The sequence below is a fragment of the Schistocerca serialis genome, chromosome 1 (assembly GCF_023864345.2).
Source record: "Schistocerca serialis cubense isolate TAMUIC-IGC-003099 chromosome 1, iqSchSeri2.2, whole genome shotgun sequence".
Taxonomy (NCBI): domain Eukaryota; kingdom Metazoa; phylum Arthropoda; class Insecta; order Orthoptera; family Acrididae; genus Schistocerca; species Schistocerca serialis.
In genome coordinates, this window is record NC_064638.1 from 16,096,748 (window position 1) to 16,119,198 (window position 22,451).

General features: G+C 40.7%; 1 protein-coding gene across 1 annotated transcript in view; it reads right to left on the minus strand.

The window, feature by feature from the left end:
- Positions 1-22,451, minus strand: part of LOC126460440 (ovarian-specific serine/threonine-protein kinase Lok-like) — a 201,712-nt gene that overhangs the window by 41,003 nt on the left and 138,258 nt on the right. Inside the window, exon 7 of the mRNA XM_050095913.1 lies at positions 11,691-11,892. Within this exon, the coding sequence (XP_049951870.1) occupies positions 11,691-11,892 (202 nt within the window). The remainder of the gene's footprint in view (positions 1-11,690; positions 11,893-22,451) is intronic.

Sequence of the window (22,451 nt, forward strand, 5' to 3'; positions counted from 1 at the left end):
AGAAGATAGGCCAGGTAGTAGAAGAGTTGCAACAAATCATGGAACAATGGGTGGATTTGGTGGTAAAGATGAAAATATAACAGATGTGGTCCTTCACTAGGCAAGCCATAATACTTAGTAAAAGTGACTCACAAGTGGAGTTTATTAACTGCTGTAAATCAGCAAATTTCATCTCAAGGGAAAACTCCGCCCACAAGCTTTGCTTAAAAATTTCCGTTGCCTGTAACTGGAAAGTTGGAACGAAAAAAAAAAAGTTTATGTAGTGAACCACAAAGATGAAGAGCTTATAACTGCGGCACATGACTTGAAATAGAACATCTCCCACATGGGGAATTCAAGAGAATGTTTTTTGATATACAGGGTGATTATAATTAAAGTTAAGCTTTCGAAATGCTGTAGAAATAATGCCACTGGTCAGAATCATGTGAAATTGCATTGGAATATTACTGGAGAAGGGGGAAAACATATGATAGACAGGGTGTATACGCGGACAATGAAAAAAATTCCCGGATTTTTCCCATACTTCCCGGTTAAAAATACACTTCCTCACAGATCAAAACACACTTTTTCCGTGTTATTAAGTGGCAGTATATTTTCACTCGGAACTGTAAAACTTATCAACCCCTTGAATGGTTATGTTTTCATACACGGACGTAGAATTTCCTGGCACTTTAGAAAACGAAACTCAGGGAAGAAAATTCCTTTTGGAAAGATTTTTGATGTGCAGCAACATGTACTCTGCATATTTTTGTATTACAAAAGTATACATTGGAAATCCACCAAACACCGTATGTTACTTTCCGAACCATTGTAATCGAGATTGCGATACGCCAGTCACAGCTCATGTCACATGATCCCGCCAGCCGATGACAGTGGGTATTCAGACCACAGGACACATGATGTAGTCCGCTAATAATACACCACTGTTAAATAGCGCAGATACACGAACAGGAAAAGTTAATGTTTTAAATTAATATACATAGTGTTGCTACAAGAAAAGCAAAGCTTTCACATATAATATTGGTCTCTAAGGTTAATAAGCTGCAAGAGAAGCTAAGCTTTCACATATAATGTTGATATTTTTTGCACGTGTTAACACTTTAAGATATCTCACACAAATGTGCCAGTAAAATTTTTAGCCAATTCCAGTGACTTGTCCTCAAAGTTTTCCACAAATAAATTAGCTCCCGTAGAGGATAGAGAGCTTCCTGTACATCAATTTGTTCATAATGACGACCCAATGTCTGATCTGGGCTCGAAATACTTCTAAATGGCTCGTCATCAAACACACTGTGATTTAAGAAAATCATTATACATTCTCACACATAGTTGAACTTGCGTAAAAGGAAATTTACTTTGAAAGAAATGCTTATCCAACCACCATTCGCAATATTTTCCCGTGACCTGCTAAAATAGGTTCGTAGTCATCACAGAGTGCCAGGTAACAGGCGCTACCACACGTTGGCAGCTGCTATGACACAGGTCGCCCGTATGTTCGTATGTGTAAAATATTAAAAGATCTTACATTATGTCACAAAAGAGAAGAAACATCAGAGGATACTCCAAGAGCATCGGAATCTTGTGAACCATACTAAAATGGCATATTTAAAGTGCATACTTGAAGAGCACATTCGTATGTCCAGATTCCCAATGAAGTAGGCCTTGAACTGACATTAAGCTTTTCAGAGTGGGTTTTGGGAAGTAAATTTTCTTGGAGTACCAGTACTGTACTAACTCATTTTATATTCTTTATTATGGCATAATGCCATAAGTGTTAGAAGATGAAAACGTGCACTTGAAATGCAGTGAGCAGTTGAAATTAGCCAATAGTATGAAACTAAACACTTTGTTTCAAACACGTTGACTGCCTCAGCGTAAAAGATTAAGGAAAGCCAAATTTCTTTAACAAACCGACAAAAATAACTTCATTGCTCTACAAGGCTATTAATGCATAGCTGTCAGAAAAGTGTAAATCCGCCCCCCCCCCCCCCCCAACCCCACCTCCTTCCCTCGAGATAAGTCAAAATTTAAAAAATCGAATTTTCAAAAAATGTTCATTTTGTAGTGCACATCTTTCTGAAGAGTCTGACACACAAAACATATATGTTAGAAGAAATCTAAGACATGTTATTTGGTCTTAAGTGTGCCAGAGTGCAGTGCCACCCCTCTTCACACAGCATTCTTCTACCGGACGTCACTGTATTTCGCTCCGTGGGATTGAAACATGTATATTTTGTACTGGATGCCCTTGTATAGACCCTCTATATACTCCTTCCACCTTTCTGCTTTGCCTTCCTTGCTTAGAACTGGGTTTCCATCTGAGCTCTTGATATTCATACAATTGGTTCTCTTTTCTCCAAAGGTCTCTTTAATTTTCCTGTAGGCAGTATCTATCTTACCCTTGTGAGATAAGCCTCTACATCCTTACATCTGTCCTCTAGCCATCCCTGCTTAGCCATTTTGCACTTCCTGTCGATCTCATTTTTGAGACGTTAGCATTCTTTTTTGCCTGCTTCATTTACTGCATTTTTGTATTTTCTCCTTTCATCAATTAAATTCATTATCTCTTCTGTTACCCAAGAATTTCTAGCAGCCCTTCTGTTACCCAAGAATTTCTAGCAGCCCTCGTCTTTTTACCTACTTTATCCTCTGCTGTCTTCACTACTTCATCCCTCAAAGCTACCCGTTCTTCTTCTACTGAATTTCTTTCGCCCATTCCTGTCAATTTTTCCCTTATGCTCTCCCTGAAACACTCTACAACCTCTCGTTCTTTCAGTTTATCCAGGTCCCATCTCCTTAAATTCCCACCTTTTTGCAGTTTCTTCAGTTTTATTCTACAGTTCATAACCAATAGATTGTGGTCAGAGTCCATATCTGCCCCTGGAAACGTCATACAATTTAAAACCTCGTTCCTAAATCTCTGTCTTACCATTATATAATCTATCTGTTACCTTCTAGTATCTCCTGGATTCTTCCATGTATACAACCTTCTATCATGATTCATGAACCAACTGTTAGCTATGATTAAGTTGTGCTCTGTGCAAAATTCTACCAGGCGGGTTCCTCTTTCATTTCTTACCCCCAATCCATATTCACCTACTACGTTTCCTTCTCTCCCTTTTCTTACTACCTAATTCCAGTCACCCATGACTATTAAATTTTCGTCTCCCTTCACTATCTGAATTACTTCTTTTATTTCATCATACATTTCTTCAATTTCTTCGTCATCTGCAGAGCTAGTTGGCATATAAACTTGTACTACTGTGGTAGGCGTGGGCTTCATGTCTATCTTGGCCACAATAATGCATTCACTATGCTGTTTGTAGTAGCTTACCCGTACTACTATTTTTTATTCATTATTAAACTTACTCCTGCATTACCCCTATTTGACTTTGTATTTATAACCCTGTATTCACCTGACCAGAAGTCTTGTTCCTCCTGCCACCAAACTTCACTAATTCCCACTATACCTAACTTTTACCTATCCATTTCCCTTTTCAAATTTTCTAACCTACCTGCCCGATTAAGGGATCTTACATTCCACGCTCTCCGATCCGTAGAACACAAGTTTTCTTTCTCCTGATAACGACGTCCTCCTTGAGTAGTCCCCGCCCGGAGATCCGAATGGGGGACTATTTTACCTCCGGAATATCTTACCCAAGAAGACGCCATCATCATTTAACCATACAGTAAAGCTGCATGCCCTCGGGAAAAATTACGGCCGTAGTTTCCCCTTGCTTTCAGCTGTTCGCAGTACCAGCACAGCAAGGCTGTTTTGGTTAGTGTTACAAGGCCAGTTCAGTCAATCATCCAGACTGTTGCCCCTGCAACTACTGAATAGGCTGCTGCCCCTGTTCAGGAACCACACGTTTGTCTGGCCTCTCAACAGATACCCCTCCATTGTGGTTGCACCTACGGTACGGCTATCTGTATCGCTGAGGCACGCAAGCCTCCCCACCGACGGCAAGGTCCATGGTTCATGGGGGGGATCCTGCCTATATATACTAAATAATACGTAACTTACTTCCAAACAATAACCAAAAAATTTTTTCCCCTTTCAACTCACCGCTGCTATAAAATCAACTGTTCCCAGTTTACAAACAGTTCCTTTCACCTATTAAACAACCATTTCGGCTAGTTCTAACAACTTTCACTTAATTTCCATTCCTGTTTTCTTCACATCACCTATCATTTTTTAGCCGCTTCCCACAGGTTTTAACGTTATTATTTCTTCGTCAGACAATTGTTAGCCTCATTTTCATAATCTGCCACCACAAAAATACTCCTTTTAATACATTTACAGGCAGCTTTTTTGAAATTTTCCCGAATTTCTCCACCCTTTAACATGTTTTGGAGGCAACACAACCACCTAACCTTTGTGCACATCGTTGTTTACCAACGTAAGTTCACCACAGTATCAACATAGCTCAGATTTAACCAACTATTTTTGACTTTTTTCATACCAGAACTCTCGTTGCTTTCTAGTTCACCTTTATCTCTCCCCATATATTTTTATTTTTGTTTCAGCCTCATGTTACACTTTCCACATCCTAAATACCATGTCACCCTCACAACATCCCCACAATAACCCCATTAAGTTTTATTTACATTCCCTCCGCAAACATGCCTTCACCCTAGCCAGATTACGCTGCCATATTTTATTTACTCAGGCTTGTCTGACATCTGGCATTACCCCCAAAGACCTCACCCTAAAAGTTCCCATCTCTGGCTGTAACCCTTCTTTCCATCAGTCCCTATACCAGTTCCAAAATGAACAATCCATAGCCCTCACCAGCCCAATCCTTCACCTACACATCAACTCAGCCAATGAACACACCCGTCAACTCCTATCCCTAATAAAAGTCCTCAATCTTTCCTCTCACACATCCACACCAGCTGTTCAGAGCATCCTCCTACTGGCCAACCACATATTAGAACAGCATGCCACCCTCCACCTCAAAAACTATCCAATCTCCTGGTTTCCCACCTCCAGAAAGGCAACTCACTCACCCTCCACAACCTTTCCAACAAACCTCAACCTCCTCTCATTGCACACAGACCCAGTCTCTCCCATCTACTCAATCTCCCACTTCCAGCTCCAGCTCCACTCCCCCCAAATCCTCGAAATTCTAATCAACACAATCTGGAACCACAACACCCCAACTCAGTAGTTAACCTTTCCTCCAAACCTCTCTCCCAATCTGAAACCTCTGTCCTATCCAAAGGCCTCACCTTCAGCCCTACTCCCAGATTCAGCCAAACAGCCCTCGTCAGAGATTTACTGTCCTACACTCATACTCTCTGCTGGAAGTATCACTTTGCCACGAAGAAAAATAATCCTAATCCTACTCCTAATGATCCAACTCCCCAAGACACTATCCAAATTGAACACTGCCTGGAACAGTTCCGTCCTCCGTCACAGCGGGACCCACCACCTCTTCCTCAAAATCACCCTCTCAAAACCTTCCAGGAATTTCTCACTTCCAGCCTCGCCTCTCAATCCTTCTTGAAAAACCTTAATCCTACTCCCAACATCACCACAGCTGAAGTCCAGGCTATCCGTGATCTGAAGGCTGACCGATCCATCGTCATTCTTCAGGCTGACAAGGGTTCCACGACCGTGGTACTTGATCATCGGAAATATGTGGCTGAGGGACTGTGTCAGCTTTCAGACAACACTACATACAAGGTTTGCCAAGGTAATCCCATTCCTGATGTCCAGGCAGAGGTTCAAGGAATCCTCAGAACCTTAGGCCCCCTACAAAACCTTTCACCTGACTCCATCAACCTCCTGACCCCACCGACACCTCGCACTCCTACCTTCTACCTACTTCCCAAAATTCACGAACCCAACCATCCCGGCCACCCCATTGTAGCTGGTTACCAACGTATCTCTGCCTAAGTAGATCAACACCTTCAACCCATTACATGCAGTCTCCCATCCTTCATCAAAGACACCAACCACTTTCTCGAATGCCTGGAATCCTTACCCAATCTGTTACCCTCGGAAACCATCATTGTAACCATTGATGCCACTTCCTTATACACAAATATTCCGCTCGTCCAGGGCCTCGCTGTGATGGAGCACTTCCTTTCACGCCAATCACCTGCTTCCCTACCTAACACCTCTTTCCTCATTACCTTAGAAAGCTTTATCCTAACCCACAACTTCTTTACTTTTGAAGGCCAGACATACCAACAATTAAAGGGAATAGCCATGGGTACCACGATGGCCCCCTCGTACGCCGACCTATTTATGGGTTGCTTAGAGGAAGCCTTCTTGGTTACCCAAGCCTGCCAACCCAAAGTTTGGAACAGATTTATTGATGACATCTTCATGATCTGGACTCATAGTGAAGAAGAACTCCAGAATTTCCTCTCCAACCTCAACTCCTTTGGTTCCATCAGATTCACCTGGTCCTACTCCAAATCTCATGCCACTTTCCTCGACGTTGATCTCCATCTGCCCAATGGCCAGCTTCACACATCCATCCACATCAAACCCACTAACAAGCAACAGTACCTCCATTTTGACAGCTGCCATCCATTGCATATCAAACGGTCACTTCCCTACAGCTTAGGTCTTCGTGGCAAACTAATCTGCTCCAGTCCTGAATCCCTGAACCATTACACCAATAACCTGAAACAGCTTTTGCATGTCGCAACTACCCTCCCAACCTGGTACAGAAGCAAACAGCTATAGCCACTTCCTCATACCCTCAAACCCAGAACCTCCCACAGAAGACCCCCAAAAGTGCCCCACTTGTGACAGGATACTTTCCGGGACTGGCTCAGACTCTGAATGTGGCTCTCCAGCAGGGATACGACTTCCTCAAATCCTGCTCTGAAATGAGATCCATCCTTCATGAAATCCTCCCCACTCCACCAAGAGTGTCTTTCCGGTGTCCACCTAACCTTCGTAACCTCTTGGTTCATCCCTATGAAATTCCCAAACCACCTTCCCTACCCTCTGGCTCCAACCTTTGAACCCCCCCCCCCCCCCCCCCCGGTGTAAGACCTGTCCCATGCACCCTCCTACCACCACCTACTCCAGTCCTGTAATCCAGAAGGTGTACACCATCAAAGGCAGAGCCATGTGTGAAAGCACCCACGTGATTTAGCAACTGACATGCCTGCACTGTGAAGCCTTCTATGTGGGAATGACCAGCAACAAACTGTCCATTTGCATGAACGGACACAGGCAGACAGTGTTTGTTGGTAATGAGGATCACCCTGTGGCTAAACATGCCTTGGTGCACGGACAGCACATCTTGCCACAGTGTTACACCATCCGGGTTATCTGGATGCTTCCCACCGACACCAACCTATCAGAACTTCGGAGGTGGGAACTTGCCCTTCAATGTATTCTCTCTTCCCGTTACCCACCAGGCCTCAACCTCCGCTAACTTCAAGTTGCCGCCAGTTGTACCTCACCTGTCATTCAACATCATCTTTGTCTCTGCACCTCCGCCTCGACTGGTATCTCTGCCCAAACTCTTTGCATTTACATATGTCAGCCTGTGTCTGTATATGTGCGGATGGGTGTGTGTGTGTGTGTGTGTGTGTGTGTGTGTGTGTGTGTTTTATTATGTCTATCTACCAGCTCTTTCCCGTTTGGTGAGTCACAACATCTTTTTTTTAAAAAGCGGATGTAACTTACCAAACGAAAGCATTGGTATGTTGATAGAGACTTTAACAAACACAAACACACACATAAAATTCAAGCTTTTGCAACCCACGGTTGCTTCATCAGGAAAGAGGGAAGGAGAGGGTAAGGAGTCATTCCAATCCCGGGAGCGGAAAGACTTACCTTAGGGGGAAAAAGGGACAGGTATACACTCGCACACACGCACATATCCATCCGCACATATACAGACACAAGCAGACATATGTGATGGAAAGAATAGGGAGGATCTTGATGAAGCGGAATATTACCGTAATTTACAAGCCCACCAGGAAGATACAGGAATACCTTAAGCCTGCCAAGGACACTCGCAAACTATCGGAAAAAGCCGGGGTGTATAGGACCCCATGCAGCTGTGGAGATGTTTATGTGGGTACCACTAAAAGAACTGTTTCAAAACGTTTGGAAGAGCACAAGGGCAATTGTAGAAGAGGAGAAATCGAGCGATTAGCTGCAGCAGAGCATGCTTTCCAGCCAGGTAACCACCATATTCGTTTCGAGGAGACGCAAGTACTAGCGGCCACAAACGGATATTATGAAAGGCTCTACAGGGAGGCAACCTAAATCGCCAAACACCCTAATAATTTCAATTGAAAGGAGGAGGGCGTGAAATTAAACGGTATATGGATGCTGGTGTTGAAGAAGATGTGTACCACTCATCCATTACTGGGTGATGGCAACAGCAATCAACGGCAGCGGACAGCAGCCAATTGCACTGACGTTTTCAAAACTCGTGACATCACACCTCGGCGCAGGAGCTTGCGGACACGGAATTTAGCGGCAGTCAGTAGCGAGCCAGTGGGTGTGTTCGACCTTCCATCGAGCTACAGACCCCCTTGAAGATGTCCTCCGTAGGCGGGGACGAAACGTTGGGAATTGACACGGCATAACAGCCCGGATAATTATAATGGACATGACATTTCTGGCCGTGAAAGTCTACATTTTAGTAATGTCAGGTGAACGTGGTAGCCAGGCAATGGGTCCTACACGTAAAATCCAATGATTGGGAAATTTCCTATCCAGGAACTTGCAAATAGCCATTGACCAAAGCGATGGAGCCCCATCTTGTTGAAAAATGATGTTGGGTTGCAAGTCTTGTATCTGAGGGTACACAAACTGCTACAACATGTCCAGATACACTGACCCATTCACTGTTTGTTCCGCAAAGAAGAATGGTCTAACAATCCTGTCTTGCATTAGCCCGCACCAGATGTTTAGTTTAGGGCTATCACGTACATGTTCAATGACAATGTGCAGATTTTGCGAACCCCAAATCCAAACATTATGCCTATTAACCCTTCCTGATAGATGAAAGGTTGCCTCACGTGAGAATAAACATCTTTCCAGGAAGCTGGCATCCATATCAATATGCTGCAGCATATCCGCAGCAAGTTGTTGTCGGTGTGGTTTGTCGGCAAATGTTGCAGAATTTGCACTTTGTAAGCACACATACGAAGACACTGGTGAACTACACAATGCAGTGTTGATTGAGGTACATCAACTTGCCTAGATGCTTGACAAATTGACTTACATGGGCTTCTCAGAAACATTTGTCGAATTTCCTCCACCGTCTCTTCTGAAACTGTGTAACATGCACTGCCAGAATGTTTCAGAACCCTTCCCGTTGCCAGAAACTTCCTACACCATTCCTTAATTGTTTTTGCATCAGGTGGATCACATTTATACACACGACGATAATTTCTCTGCACAGTGATCAGCACTTTTGATTCTGCAAAACACACTACTGCTTGCGTACGCTGCTGTGAAGTTGCCATTTTCACTTCATGCGACCACGCTGCAGTCTGGCGATGATACTTGGCACTTCTGATACAGGAATATAAATTCTTTGACATAATCTACAATGTGGTGTATCTTTCATTGTTGTATCTACTGTGGTTTTTCTCTCCTGGGGCCTTGAAATCGGGGAGGTTTGAGGGGGACACCATGTATACTAGAATAAATTAAATGTCTATAAAACACACTGCACTGTACAATGTACTTGCAGTGAGGCAGTCGCAATTCCTGAAATCAATCGCCCATGGCCTCTGGTTTGCTGTGGAGCACCACAGTCCCAAGTCCACGGATAAACCACGAAAATCTATCACATTATACTACACACCGACAGACACGGCCAGCGGACAGATCGGTGAGACTAGATCCAACAGGCAGGACCCGCATATTATTAGTGGGAAACTATGGGCTTCAGATGGGCAGGCCCGATCCACTAGATATATCCACAGAAATGGCCTGAGATTTTGACCCGTCATGGAAGTCCACTTGTGTCACAGGCACCATGTTGATGAAATGAGACTGTGGTGATCACCCACGCAACAGGTAACGTGCGCAAATATTCTGAGACTCAATACTAATGAGGATATGTAGCAACTCACTATAAAGATTATCGCTGAGCCACCGACAGTAACATAGAAAAGACAATCACACTCTCACAACTAAATTTTTGGCTATAGCCTTTGTCAAAAAACAAGAGCACACACAAATTCAAAGAACCACTCAGACACAACTCATGCACACAACTGTCGTCTCCAGCCACTGCGTCAACAGTCTGAGAATCAGATCCAAATAAACCACTCCCACGCCTCGCTGCCTCTCATTGGCAGCTGCTAAGCTAGCAGCAAGCAGTGGTGGCAGCACTGACTGCCAGCTGTGGGAGTGGTGGGAAGGGAAAAAGCAGTAAAAATGAGAGAGTAGGGAAGTGGCACACATACTCAGCTGCACCCAGCCAGCAATGAAACATGACACCTCAGTAAACAAACAATTTCAAGCTACTGAGGCAAAACCGAGATTTTTCCAGTGTTGGTTTTTTTTTTTTTCCAAATTTCCATGATTTACTTGATACATTTGAAATTCCCTGATTTCCAGAACTTATGGCGACCCTGATATACCAATCACTGACAGATCTCCTGTAGACAGTACCACTTGCTGCAAAATTCTGTACAGGTAACCGACATTTCAAATTAATTTTTTTGTTTCTCTACAATTTCTTCTACAGTGTCACTCCATAGAGAACTGAAACTTGATACTCACATGGAGAAACACTCCTTCGTAATTCTTCCAAGATGCCTCTGCCAAACCGTCCTACGAACTACATATATTGCCAAAGTGTTTCTTTAACTGGCAGATCCTGATTCCGGGGCAAACGTCTACTATGGAATTTTGCACTACCACATTTTTCACATTTTTAGGCAAAGAACTCTTTGTAACAGGAAATTTATTTTTACTGTTCTGATGCTTTGAATTCTTTTTCTATACGTTACACTTGTCCACTTACATTTATTTTCAGTTTCTGAGATTTCCACACCACCGACGTATCACTCCACTCTCTCTCTCTCTCTCCCTTTCTTTTTTTTTTTTCAATCACCTCAGCTACCTTGCAAAAACATTTTATTAATTAATTTATTTATTTATTTATCAAGAGTTTTAGGTCACAATTTTCTCACTACAGCACTGATAATTCTGCTAAAGTCTCAATGTCGCTATGTAGCACTTTAATTATTTTGTTCCCGTGAGCTCACAGTGAAAGCCAGTTTCATGTTTTCATCCCACAAACAGTCTAGGGATGAACAGTGAATATCGTTGCTAATAAATTTGAGGCGTATTTTGCCAAACTTTTCATGTAGCTAGAAGTTGCACTTCACACACAGAATTTTTTTACAACCTATTTCTAACAATTTTTACACGATGCACTGTTATAAGTACGGGAAAACAGCATTATGTCACTGCACTTTTTGACAGGTGCCATCTCGAAACATAGAAAGAGCGAGACGAGGGAAGGTGGAAGTGACAATGAATTACTGAGCGATTTAGTGGAACAAATGACAAAGGATGACTGACAGGAGTTGGTGAAGTAGGGGCAGTTGAAGTGGGAGTACTGACCATACATAACTTTCCATATTTTTCTGTGTATCCAAGGACAACTGTGGTCAGACATATCAGTTACAACAGTAACAGGAATGAATTTCCCATAATTAGTCACTTAAATACTCACCTGAAGCCACAAATGATTCACAACACCGTCAACAGTTATTCTCTGAATAGGGTCCACAGTTAACATCTTCTTTATCAAATCAATAGCCTCTGGAGACACACCTCTCCAGTACTGTATTGGGAAGGAGTAATTGCCTTTCCTAATCTGTTCTTTTAATGGGACTTTCTTGTTGTCAGGTGAAAAAGGTAAATAACCACTCAAGCTGAAAGAGAAACACATTTGTAGTTTTTACAAGTCAAGCCAAAGATTGGAAAATGTCAAGCCAAAGAAATAGAGACAGAGACAGTATTCAGGTGTGTGTGTGTGTGTGTGTGTGTGTGTGTGTGTGTGTGTGTGTTCTATTTCAGAAGAAGGCCTTTTGGCCGAAAGCTTGTGTGTTTCATAGTATCTTTGTTGTGCTTGTCTGCTATAAGCTAAGTCAGATTCTTTTATTGATAGGCCATCAAAACCATCTTGATTGCTGCAATACATGCATTTTCCCTAATTACAGAATGGAATACCAATGACTTTTCCCATTACATATATTACTATACCCAATAAAAATGCATTACGAACAGCAATAACAAACTATTAGCTCTGTAGTAATTTTACAAACAAATATGCTTTGTCCAAAAGCTAAATATGTAACAGCCTTTTCATTGTGCCTGGCTACAACTAAGTGTACATCGGTACAGTGAGTAGCTATCTACCTTTTTCCTTACATTGTTATGAACCTGATGATAATCACACTTACCTTAAGTTTCACAGTTCCAATGTCTGTTGGTTCTGGTTTACAGTTTTCATTGATTCACTGAACTGATATTTAACAGACAGTACACTTTCAGCATCAGTGGGGGATATAGTCAGGAAAATTAGATTACTACTTGATTCGGTGCACCTTACACAAGGTTTGCAAAATTACATGAACAACAGTTTTCCTGATGGTAATGGAACTGCATATTCAACGTAGGCTGTTAATCTGATTTGATCTATTATAAATGGTTTTTGAAAGGCTGTTAAGACTAATATCTACCATAGTTTACATATGTTTGTTCAAGTTTATCCATCATTGTTTACGCACATTTCTTGAGGTGTTTCCAGATCAATGTCAGTTCAATGGGTCACCTTTCAACTGTCACTGTATATAAAACCTCTTGGTGCTCATAGAGTCCCCTCCACAAAACAATTTGGCCACACACCCTCTATGTCACTTCAAATGCTTTATGTTGTGATCTACTATAGGCCAGGTTTTGGCCATCATTAGCCATCTTCAGATCTACTCAACTTCGTTACAACATAATGCATCTACTTTGTTACTGTGTATGGTTGTCTCAACATTAAAATGGCTGTGTCTATATTCAAGTCAACCTGCCTGGATGTTCATACCTAGAGCTTTAATATTGAGGCAGGCATGCACAGCGACACTGTTGACGCGTTACACTGCCCTGAGCTCAAGAATCAGAAAATATTGGCTGTGACTGAAAGAATTAATTACAACTTTCCAACAGCTGCTGCATCTCTCCATAGACATTATGCCTGCTTACTTTTTTAAAAAAAAACAATGGAAAATCCAGGATGGAATGTAACAATACGAGAGAAGGAAAGTTGCTACTCACCATATAGATTCTGAGCCACGATAGGCACAATAAAAAGATTCACACAATCATAGCTTTCGGCCATTAAGGCCTTTGTCAGCAGTAGACACACATACACACACATATTCACGCAAGCGCAACTTGCACACACATCTGTAGTCTCAGAGTTTCAGCTTTCTGAGACTGCAGATGTGTGTGCAAGTTGCGCTTGTGTGAATGTGTGAATGTGTGTGTGCGTGTGTGTATTTGTGTCTACTGCTGACAAAGGCCTTAATGGCCGAAATCTATGATTGTGTGAATCTTTTTATTGTGCCTATCGCAGCTCAGCATCTCCGCTATATGGTGAGTAGCAACTTTCCTTCTCTCGTATTGTTACTTTTTTAAATGTAGTTTTCCACATTTCATGCAAACCGTGATTGCTAAATGTTGCTCTATTTCTAAAAATTAAACTCATAGACATAGTCAACAATAAGAAACATCCATAACTTACCACAGCAGATTGCTAGAGAAAAAGAGATGTCACTTGGCAAGACATTTAATCTATAATCGAGTCACTGTAAGAAGGTCCCAACAGTTGGAGTGAGCTGAGCACAGCAGCTTCATACACTTACTGTAATGAACCACGTTACACAATTTTGTAAACATCTCAATGGCAATGCCTCAGTGTTGCCGGAGTTGTGTAGATGGCTGTTGTTTTTTTGCTTGCAGCTGTTTGTCGTTTGTAGCTGAAAGTTGACAGTAGCGCTACTGGATGTCCAGGATCAATTTACCTCTGAGTGCTAGTAGGCACTATAGTCTAGTCAGTGTATTTCCAACTGGGAGTGGGGAGGGGGAGGATGGGAAGGAATCAGGAATTTTCCAGACTGTGTACTTCCAAGTACGTTAAAAACGATACCAGGTATAAGACGACTTCCAAGACATGATCCATCATAATTTCTGTGGTGCAGCATGACTAATTTTGCAAATTATCCTTTAATGATTTGAGATAATGGAAGCATTGTTTTGCCTTTGTTGTGGCTCACCATTGTACGCAACAACGAAGAGTTATTTCAGCAATATAATATACAGGACGAGTCAGCAAACACCCGAAGTACACCTAGGATGAATAAATATATCGATGCACAGTTTTCACCAAGTGATAGGAGGCAACATGATCAATTTCTTGACGTTTCAAAGTAATTTTTAACAATTATGATCACCAAATTACAACATTGTCTTGTTTTTCCAATCAACAATTTTTTTGGCATTTGAAAGAAGCTTCAAAGAGAACTTCAATGACATACATGTAAACATTTATGGGACTTTATCAAATAGTATCAAATTAAAAGCACCAAAAACACTAACCCACTGCCATGAGGAGAGGTTCCACAAACATCTGCCCTATTATACCAAATGTAAGAAAACACATAACTCTGGTACAGACCTTATGTTTATCTGTTCTTAAAAGCCCATCAGTTGTAAAGCTACTGAGGCATTTACAATAGGTATGACTCTCAAAAATATGAATACGGTTTCTGGCAAATGTTGTCAACTATTAGAGCAGCGGTGTGGTTGTAGGCTGAAGAGTAGCCATCTCCCCAAGATTTCACACTTTGCCTTTGCAAATATTATAAAAAAAGTTCTAGAAGCTTGAAGTCTGGAAAATAAAATACACCAAGGAAAAGGAGAACTGAGGAAAGAACTGAACCTAACATAGTAACAGCAGTAACACACAAAGCAAATGTCACCAACAGGCATCTTGGAAGTACAAGATGGATCAAACAAAAGAGTGGACTGCAAACACTACATTCCATCACATTTCATCCTCTTCACATTTCTCTGAACCTACAGCTTCACACCAGTGACTTTCAAAATTGGTTACAATTCTCTGCCTTATCTACGAAAAGCACAAATTGATGATGTTCTCTGACTTATCTACGAAAAGTGTAAGTTGATATGGTTCTGAGTGACCTACGAAAAGCGCAAATTGATTTGGCATATCTACAACCAATTTTGTTTAAGAAAGAAGAATAGTTAACATATCATGGGTACGTCAATCTTCACAATATGCATTAACTGCCACTTCAAAATCCACAATAATTCAAAAAGGGGATAAAAACAACACTTTTTGTCTATCGACATCTGGTGTATGTTTTCCTACACCTGCATCATTGGTTTCTCTTACTGATAGGAATCTAACCTAATTATCTCAAGTTCATATGATATGCAGCAGTTCTTTGAAGACAGGATACAACACAATCAGTGTGGTACCAACACGATGTACATCCTTCCCATTCCACACATGTAAGTACAGACACTCCTAAGAGAATATTTGTAGGGAAGTGGGACAATCATTCATGCAACTCAAAATGCCCTGCACACTCTCCAAATTTAATGCCTGTATACTTTTATCTGTGGCAAAAATTAAACCAAAGGATACATGAATGGCTCCCAAAGGCATAAAATGCTTTATGACTCCACCCTGCCACTAACTCCAAATGATATTCAATGTGCAATATTGCTTCTCCAGAATCGTTTTATACAGTGTTGCTAGGCTAAAGGTGAACATTTAGTATAACAGTCATTGTAGCAAATGTAAGTCATACCTGGTATAATGGGGCAGACCTTTGTGGAACCACCTCTTACAACAGCAGTGCAGAGGTTTTTGATGCAGCTGATACTATTTGGTCAAGTTTCATACATGTTATGTGGTACAAGTGCTCTTAGAAGTTTCTTTGAAGTGCCACACAAAGAAGTATAAAGTTAAAAAAAAAAGATTTGACGTCATAATTGGCAGTTCTAAACTATAAAAATTTCTTGCGAACACAGGTAATTTTGCCATACTGCCCACTATACTTGGTGAGAACTGCGCCTAGATATATATATTCATTCTGGATATATTTGGGGTTACCTGTCTGAGCTGCCTCGCCCTGCATACTGTCAAAGGTGTCAACCTAGGCCTCCACAAAAAGTGCAGAGGAACAACCTTTATGTTAATTTTAAAATATCGTTCTTTGTTAGGATGAATAGCAAAAAGCATTTTCTTTTTCTGTTTCACTTTTTGTTCTTCGTAACAAATGTGAAAAGTAACATGCGAACAAGGTGAGCTGTGCAAGATATAACAACCAATTTCCCTCACGAACATGTCTTGTTGCAACTGATAACACACAAAGGTTAAACAATTTTGTCACTGTCAATACACATTAAAACTTTTAGCAACAGAGATGCAGGATCAGGGTGTATATGTGGACAGCAAGGGGGGGGGGGGGGGGGGGGGGGGGGGGGAGAGATTTTTCCCGGGTAAAAACACACTTTTTCTGTGGTGACACTATATTTTCCCTCGGAATTGTAAAACCTATCAATCCTTCGAATGGTGATGGTTTTATACACGGGCGTAGAATTTCACGACACTTTATAAAACTAAACTCACAGCAAAAAACGTGTTTTGGAAAGATCTTTGATGAGCAGCAACATGTACGCTGCATATTTTTGTTACAAAAGTACAAATTCAAATTCCACCAAACACCACTTATAACCTTCTGAAGCATTGAAATCGAGATCGTGATGCGCTTTTGTAAGCCAGCCAAAAGCTCATGTCACATGATCTCGCCAGCCAATGACAGCGGATATTCAGGGCATCAGGGCATAGGACACATGATGTAGTCAGCCAATAGCAACATCACTGTTAAGTAGCGTGAACACACAAACAGGAAAAGTTAACGGCTTAAATTAATATACACAGTGTTGCTGCAAGATGATATTGGTCTCTAAGGTTAATACGCTGCAAGAGAAGCTAAGCTTTCACATATAATGTTGATCTTTTCATTTAAGATATATCACACAAATGTGCCAGTATAGTTTTTAGTAATGACATAAATGTCTGATCTTCTGGGCTCGAAATTCTTGTAAATGGCTCATCAAAAAGTCGATTTTTAAATGAGAGCCAAACGCTCTGTGATTTAAGAAATTCATCATATATTCTTGCGCATAGTTCCACTTACGTCAAAGGATGTTTACTTTGAAAGCAACGCTTTTCAAACCACCATTTGCAGTATTTTCCCATGACCTGTTAGAAACAGCTTTGTTTCAGCGCCAGATAACAGATGTCACAGCGCTTGTGCAACTACGATGACGTAAGAGGCCCGTATGTCCACATTAAAAGATCTTACATTACATCATAAAAGAAACAAGACACCAGAGGATATTCCAAGATCGTCGGAAATCCATCCAGATTCCCAATGAAATGGGCCTGAAACTGATATTAAGCTTTTCAGTGTGGTTTTCAGGATATAAATTTTCTTGGAGTACCGGTACTGTATTATCTCATGTTTGGTTCTTTCTTATGGCATAATGCCATGTGTGCTAGAAGATGAAAACGTGCACTTGAAATGCAGCGAACAGTTGAAGCTAGCCAATACTGTGGAATTAAACACTTTGTTTCAAATACATTGACTGCCTCAGCGGAAAAGATTAATAAAAGCCAAACTTCTTTAGCAAACTGTACAAAAAAACTACACTGTTCTGCAAGGCGATTAATGCTTGACTGTCAGAAGGATAGAAATAAAATAAAATCTGAAACTTCCATAATTATGTGAATGTATTTTAATTCACTTGATAGACCCAAGCCACAGAAATCCATTTTGTTTTCATTTGAAGTGAGGGCAATAAACGAAGAGGAAACAACAAAATCACGAAACGTAAACAAGGGTCACGTGGAGACTCCCCACTAAAACTCACGACTGCTCTGTGCATCAGGTCCAGATCTACGATATTTCCGAACCGGGCAATACTAGATAGTGGCAAACCCCCTTCCCTTGAGCGTTTGAGGTAGGAGGCCACAAATTTTAAAAATTGACTTTTCAAAAATGTTCATCTTGTTGCGCACATCTTTCTAAAAAGTCTGAAACATAAAACACATGTGTTCCAGGGAATGTAAGACATGTTATTTGTGCAGTGCCACACCTTTTCACAAAGCATACTTCTATCGTTCTGTGGAATTGAAACAGGTACATTTTGTAATGGGTGCCATCAAACTATATTCAGGATAAAATGTCCTGTGGTGCCTCTCCTGATCCTAGTCGGCTGATTTGACATCCTACCCCTCTTTAAAAAACCTCACAACTAATACTGGATGGGATTATTTGCAACCGGGAGAAAGAGAGTACTTCAAAAAATTGCACTCTTTATTGCCTGTTAGCTAATAACTTGCTGTTTTGTGTGACATAAAATCAAATGAGGAACATAAAACAAGCAAAGACAAGAGACAGCCAGGACAGTATACATTTCTTCAGTCCTTAGCTCTTGGTATTCTCTCTCTCTCTCTCTCTCTCTCTCTCTCTCTCTCTCTCTCTCTCTCTCTCTCTCTCTCTCTCTCTCTCTCTCTAATCTTGCTACAACTTTACATGGAGTGCTTTCCTTTGTGAGGAAGAACCTATTACCTCATCAAAGTTCATCAAACGTCTTGCTACATGAAAAATCGAAAGTCGCTGTCTAATACTGAAGAAGCTACTAATACAAATAGTGCCCAAAACTGGTGTGGTTTCTCGAGCTAATTATGTCTATTTTGTCACTGTTTGCTATATAAAAAACAAAATACTCCTTCGCACACCAAATAAATGAGACTGTTTTGGCACAAATGATCATTTTTATAACACGACGGAATATAATTCACAAAGTGCCAATATCAAATGTCTATTAGGCCTACTACAAGCAAAAATCTTTATGTTAGGAAATAGTTTCAAATTTCATTCATACACTCCAGTTTCTCAAGCATGAGATCGAAAAGTAGTAGTATGAAATTTTCATGTTAATTTGGAATCATCATATTCTTTCATAATTTGCATGATGTCCCCGTTCTTCTCCTTCCTCGTTCTAATAATCAATCTTGTCATCACTAATTCTGCTAATATTCCTGCCATTGTCAAACTTATTCTCCGGTTAACATCACTAACCCTTCCAGAATCACCGGTTTCGCTATCCTGCGATTATTCTCCGGTTAGGCGTTGTTACATGTTCGTACAACGTGTTTTCCATGCTACATCCAGAATAGAACTTACAGGGTTGCTAGCCAGGGACAGTATGGGGATGTCCACCCCTGGTAGCTGAGTGGCCTGGACAACGGAATCTCTCACCTAATGGCCCGGGTTCGATTCCCAGCTGAGTCAGAGATTTTCTCCGCTAAGGGGCTGGGTGTTGTGTTGTCCCTATCATTGTCACTTCATCCCCATCGACACGCAAGTCGCCGAGGTGGCGTCAACTTGAAAGACTTGCACCAGGCGAATGACCTACCCGACAGGAGGCCCTAGCCACACGGAATTTCCATAGTATGGGGATATGGCGAAAAATGTTTGTCAAAATTTCATTTTCTTGGATATACTGAGAATCTTTCTTACCAGTTATTCTTGTTAGTCGTTTATTTCCACTCTGGTAGTCTGAATCTATGGATTTTGCTAGTAATTATAACAATGCTGATCTTTCGCAAACCCAATCAACCACGTAAACAGACAGCGATTGGCATTCATCAGTTCAGCTTTACACCACTGAGCTCATATATCCCATTTTGTCTGCGGGAAAGTTTATTTCTAGATGTGAGGAGGACTCCCCTGACAGAGACATCATGTACACTGTGCACGCATTCACGAATCAACTTACGATTCATTCAGAAATCAATTTAGAATGTGTTCAAAAATGTTCAAAAGCCAACAGGAATGCATTTAAAAATCATATGAATAATCGAGACCAATGTGCGCTGGATGCTGCATGCTTTGTGAAACAAACTTTTTTTTCCCATCAAGAATATGAATTTGGCGCCCAGCTCTCCTCTCCTACATCCGGGGCTGCTGGGCTGCTGCGCATGTGTGAATCTGGCAGCTTGGGCGTGCCAGTAAATTTTTTCCTAGGTAACATCTAGCTGCTTGCTGTGACTGCTTACACAGCGAACAGCCACATTTCTGTACCAAAAGCGGGAGAAGGTACTACTCATGTGCGACTCAACTGCGCAAGAGCCCGCTTGTAACTGCTAAAACGAATCTAATGCGAACAGTTGTGATGTCACTTTCATTGGAGGCAATTTGTTGTTATGAAACATTGCAAAGTCTTCCTAAAGCCTTTGACACATTTTGCTGTTGGCAGACGCGTGTATGAGCATTGTATTTTGTTGTTGTATCTGGAGCATTTCCTTTACGACTTACGTTTTATTTTCGCACAGCAGAAATACTGGATCTCAACAAAGTACGATCCTCTCAGTACCACCACCCAACACTGTCATGTTTTCTAAATCATTTTCTGAATCCAGAACCTGACTTTGGAACAATCTTCCTCAAAATATCAGAGAAATAAAATCACTTCCAGGCTTCAAAAGCAGCTAATGGCTCACCTTCTCTCGCAATAGCTTTCTCTCCCACATACTGGTCTGCAGCCCACACTCTTCAATCCCCCCTCCCCCTACTTTTCCCATTCTCCTCACTTACAGAGTTGTTTACTTAAATCAAGTCCTCTCCTAACAGTCACTATTACTGTCATTCGAATTTTCTTGTTCTTCTTCCTTTCTTTTTCTGACAGTACTAAACAAAATTTAAGTTGTTCTAAACTAGTATATATTATTCTTTATGCAGTTTGTTTCATTATTATTGTTATTATTGCCATTTATCATTACTTTAATTATTCTGAACTATTATTATTATTATTATTATTTCTTTCCTTTCTCAGACGTTATGTCTGGTTAAAAATGGAAAGTGACGTGGACCCTGATCAAGCGTGACTTCCTATTAACTGTACGGTATATGTTACATTGCATTTAGGAACTTTCGGGTAACTGAACATGTATCAATAATTACAGATTTCTGTAGTTGTATATATACGTTTGGATGTAGCTGTATTGCATTGATGTACTGGTGGACATTGTGTGGTATGACTCCTGTAGTTGATAGTATAATGTCAACTTTATCTTGATGCCACATGTCCTTGACTTCCCCAGCCAGTTGGATGTATTTTTCAATTTTTTTCTCCTGTTTTCTTCTGTATATTTGTTATGTTGGGTATGTATATTTCGGTTAGTTGTGTTAATTTTTTCTTTTTATTGGTGAGTATGATGTCAGGTTTGTTATGTGGTGTTGTTTTATCTGTTATAATGGTTCTGTTCCAGTATAATTTGTATTCATCATTCTCCAGTACATTTTGTGGTGCACACTTGTATGTGGGAACATGTTGTTTTATTAGTTTATGTTGTATGGCAAGCTGTTGATGTATTATTTTTGCTACTTTGTCATGTCTTCTGGAGTATTCTGTATTTGCTAGTATTGTAAATCCGCTTGTGATGTGATCTACTGTTTCTACTTGTTGTTTGCAAAGTCTGCATTTATCTGTTGTGGTATTGGGATCTTTAATAATACGCTTGCTGTAATATCTGGTGTTTATTGTTTGATCCTGTATTGCAATCATGAATCCTTCCGTGTCACTGTATATATTGCCTTTTCTTAGCCATGTGTTGGATGCGTCTTGATCGATGTGTGGCTGTGTTAGATGATATGGGTGCTTGCCATGTAGTGTTTTCTTTTTCCAATTTACTTTCTTCGTATCTGTTGATGTTATGTGATCTAAAAGGTTGTAGAAGTGGTTATGAAATTGCAGTGGTGTAGCCGATGTATTTATATGAGTGATTGCTTTGTGTATTTTGCTAGTTTCTGCTCGTTCTATAAAGAATTTTCTTAAATTGTCGACCTGTGCATAATATAGGTTTTTTATGTCAATAAATCCCTTCCTCCTTCCTTTCTGATTAATGTGAATCTTTCTGTTGCTGAATGGATGTGATGTATTCTATATTGGTGGCATTGTGATCGTGTAAGTGTATTGAGTGCTTCTAGGTCTGTGTTACTCCATTTCACTACTTCAAATGAACAAGTCAATATTGGTATGGCATAAGTATTTATAGCTTTTGTCTTGTTTCTTGCTGTCAATTCTGTTTTCAGTATTTTTGTTAGTCCTTGTCTATATTTTTCTTTTAGTTCTTCTTTAATATTTGTATTATGTATTCCTATTTTTTGCCTGTATCCTAGATATTTATAGACATCTGTTTTTTCCATCACTTCTATACAGTCGCTGTGGTTATCCAATAAGTAATCATCTTGTTTAGTGTGTTTTCCCTTCACTATGCTATTTTTCTTACAGTTGTCTGTTCCGAGAGCCATATTTATGTCATTGCTGAATACTT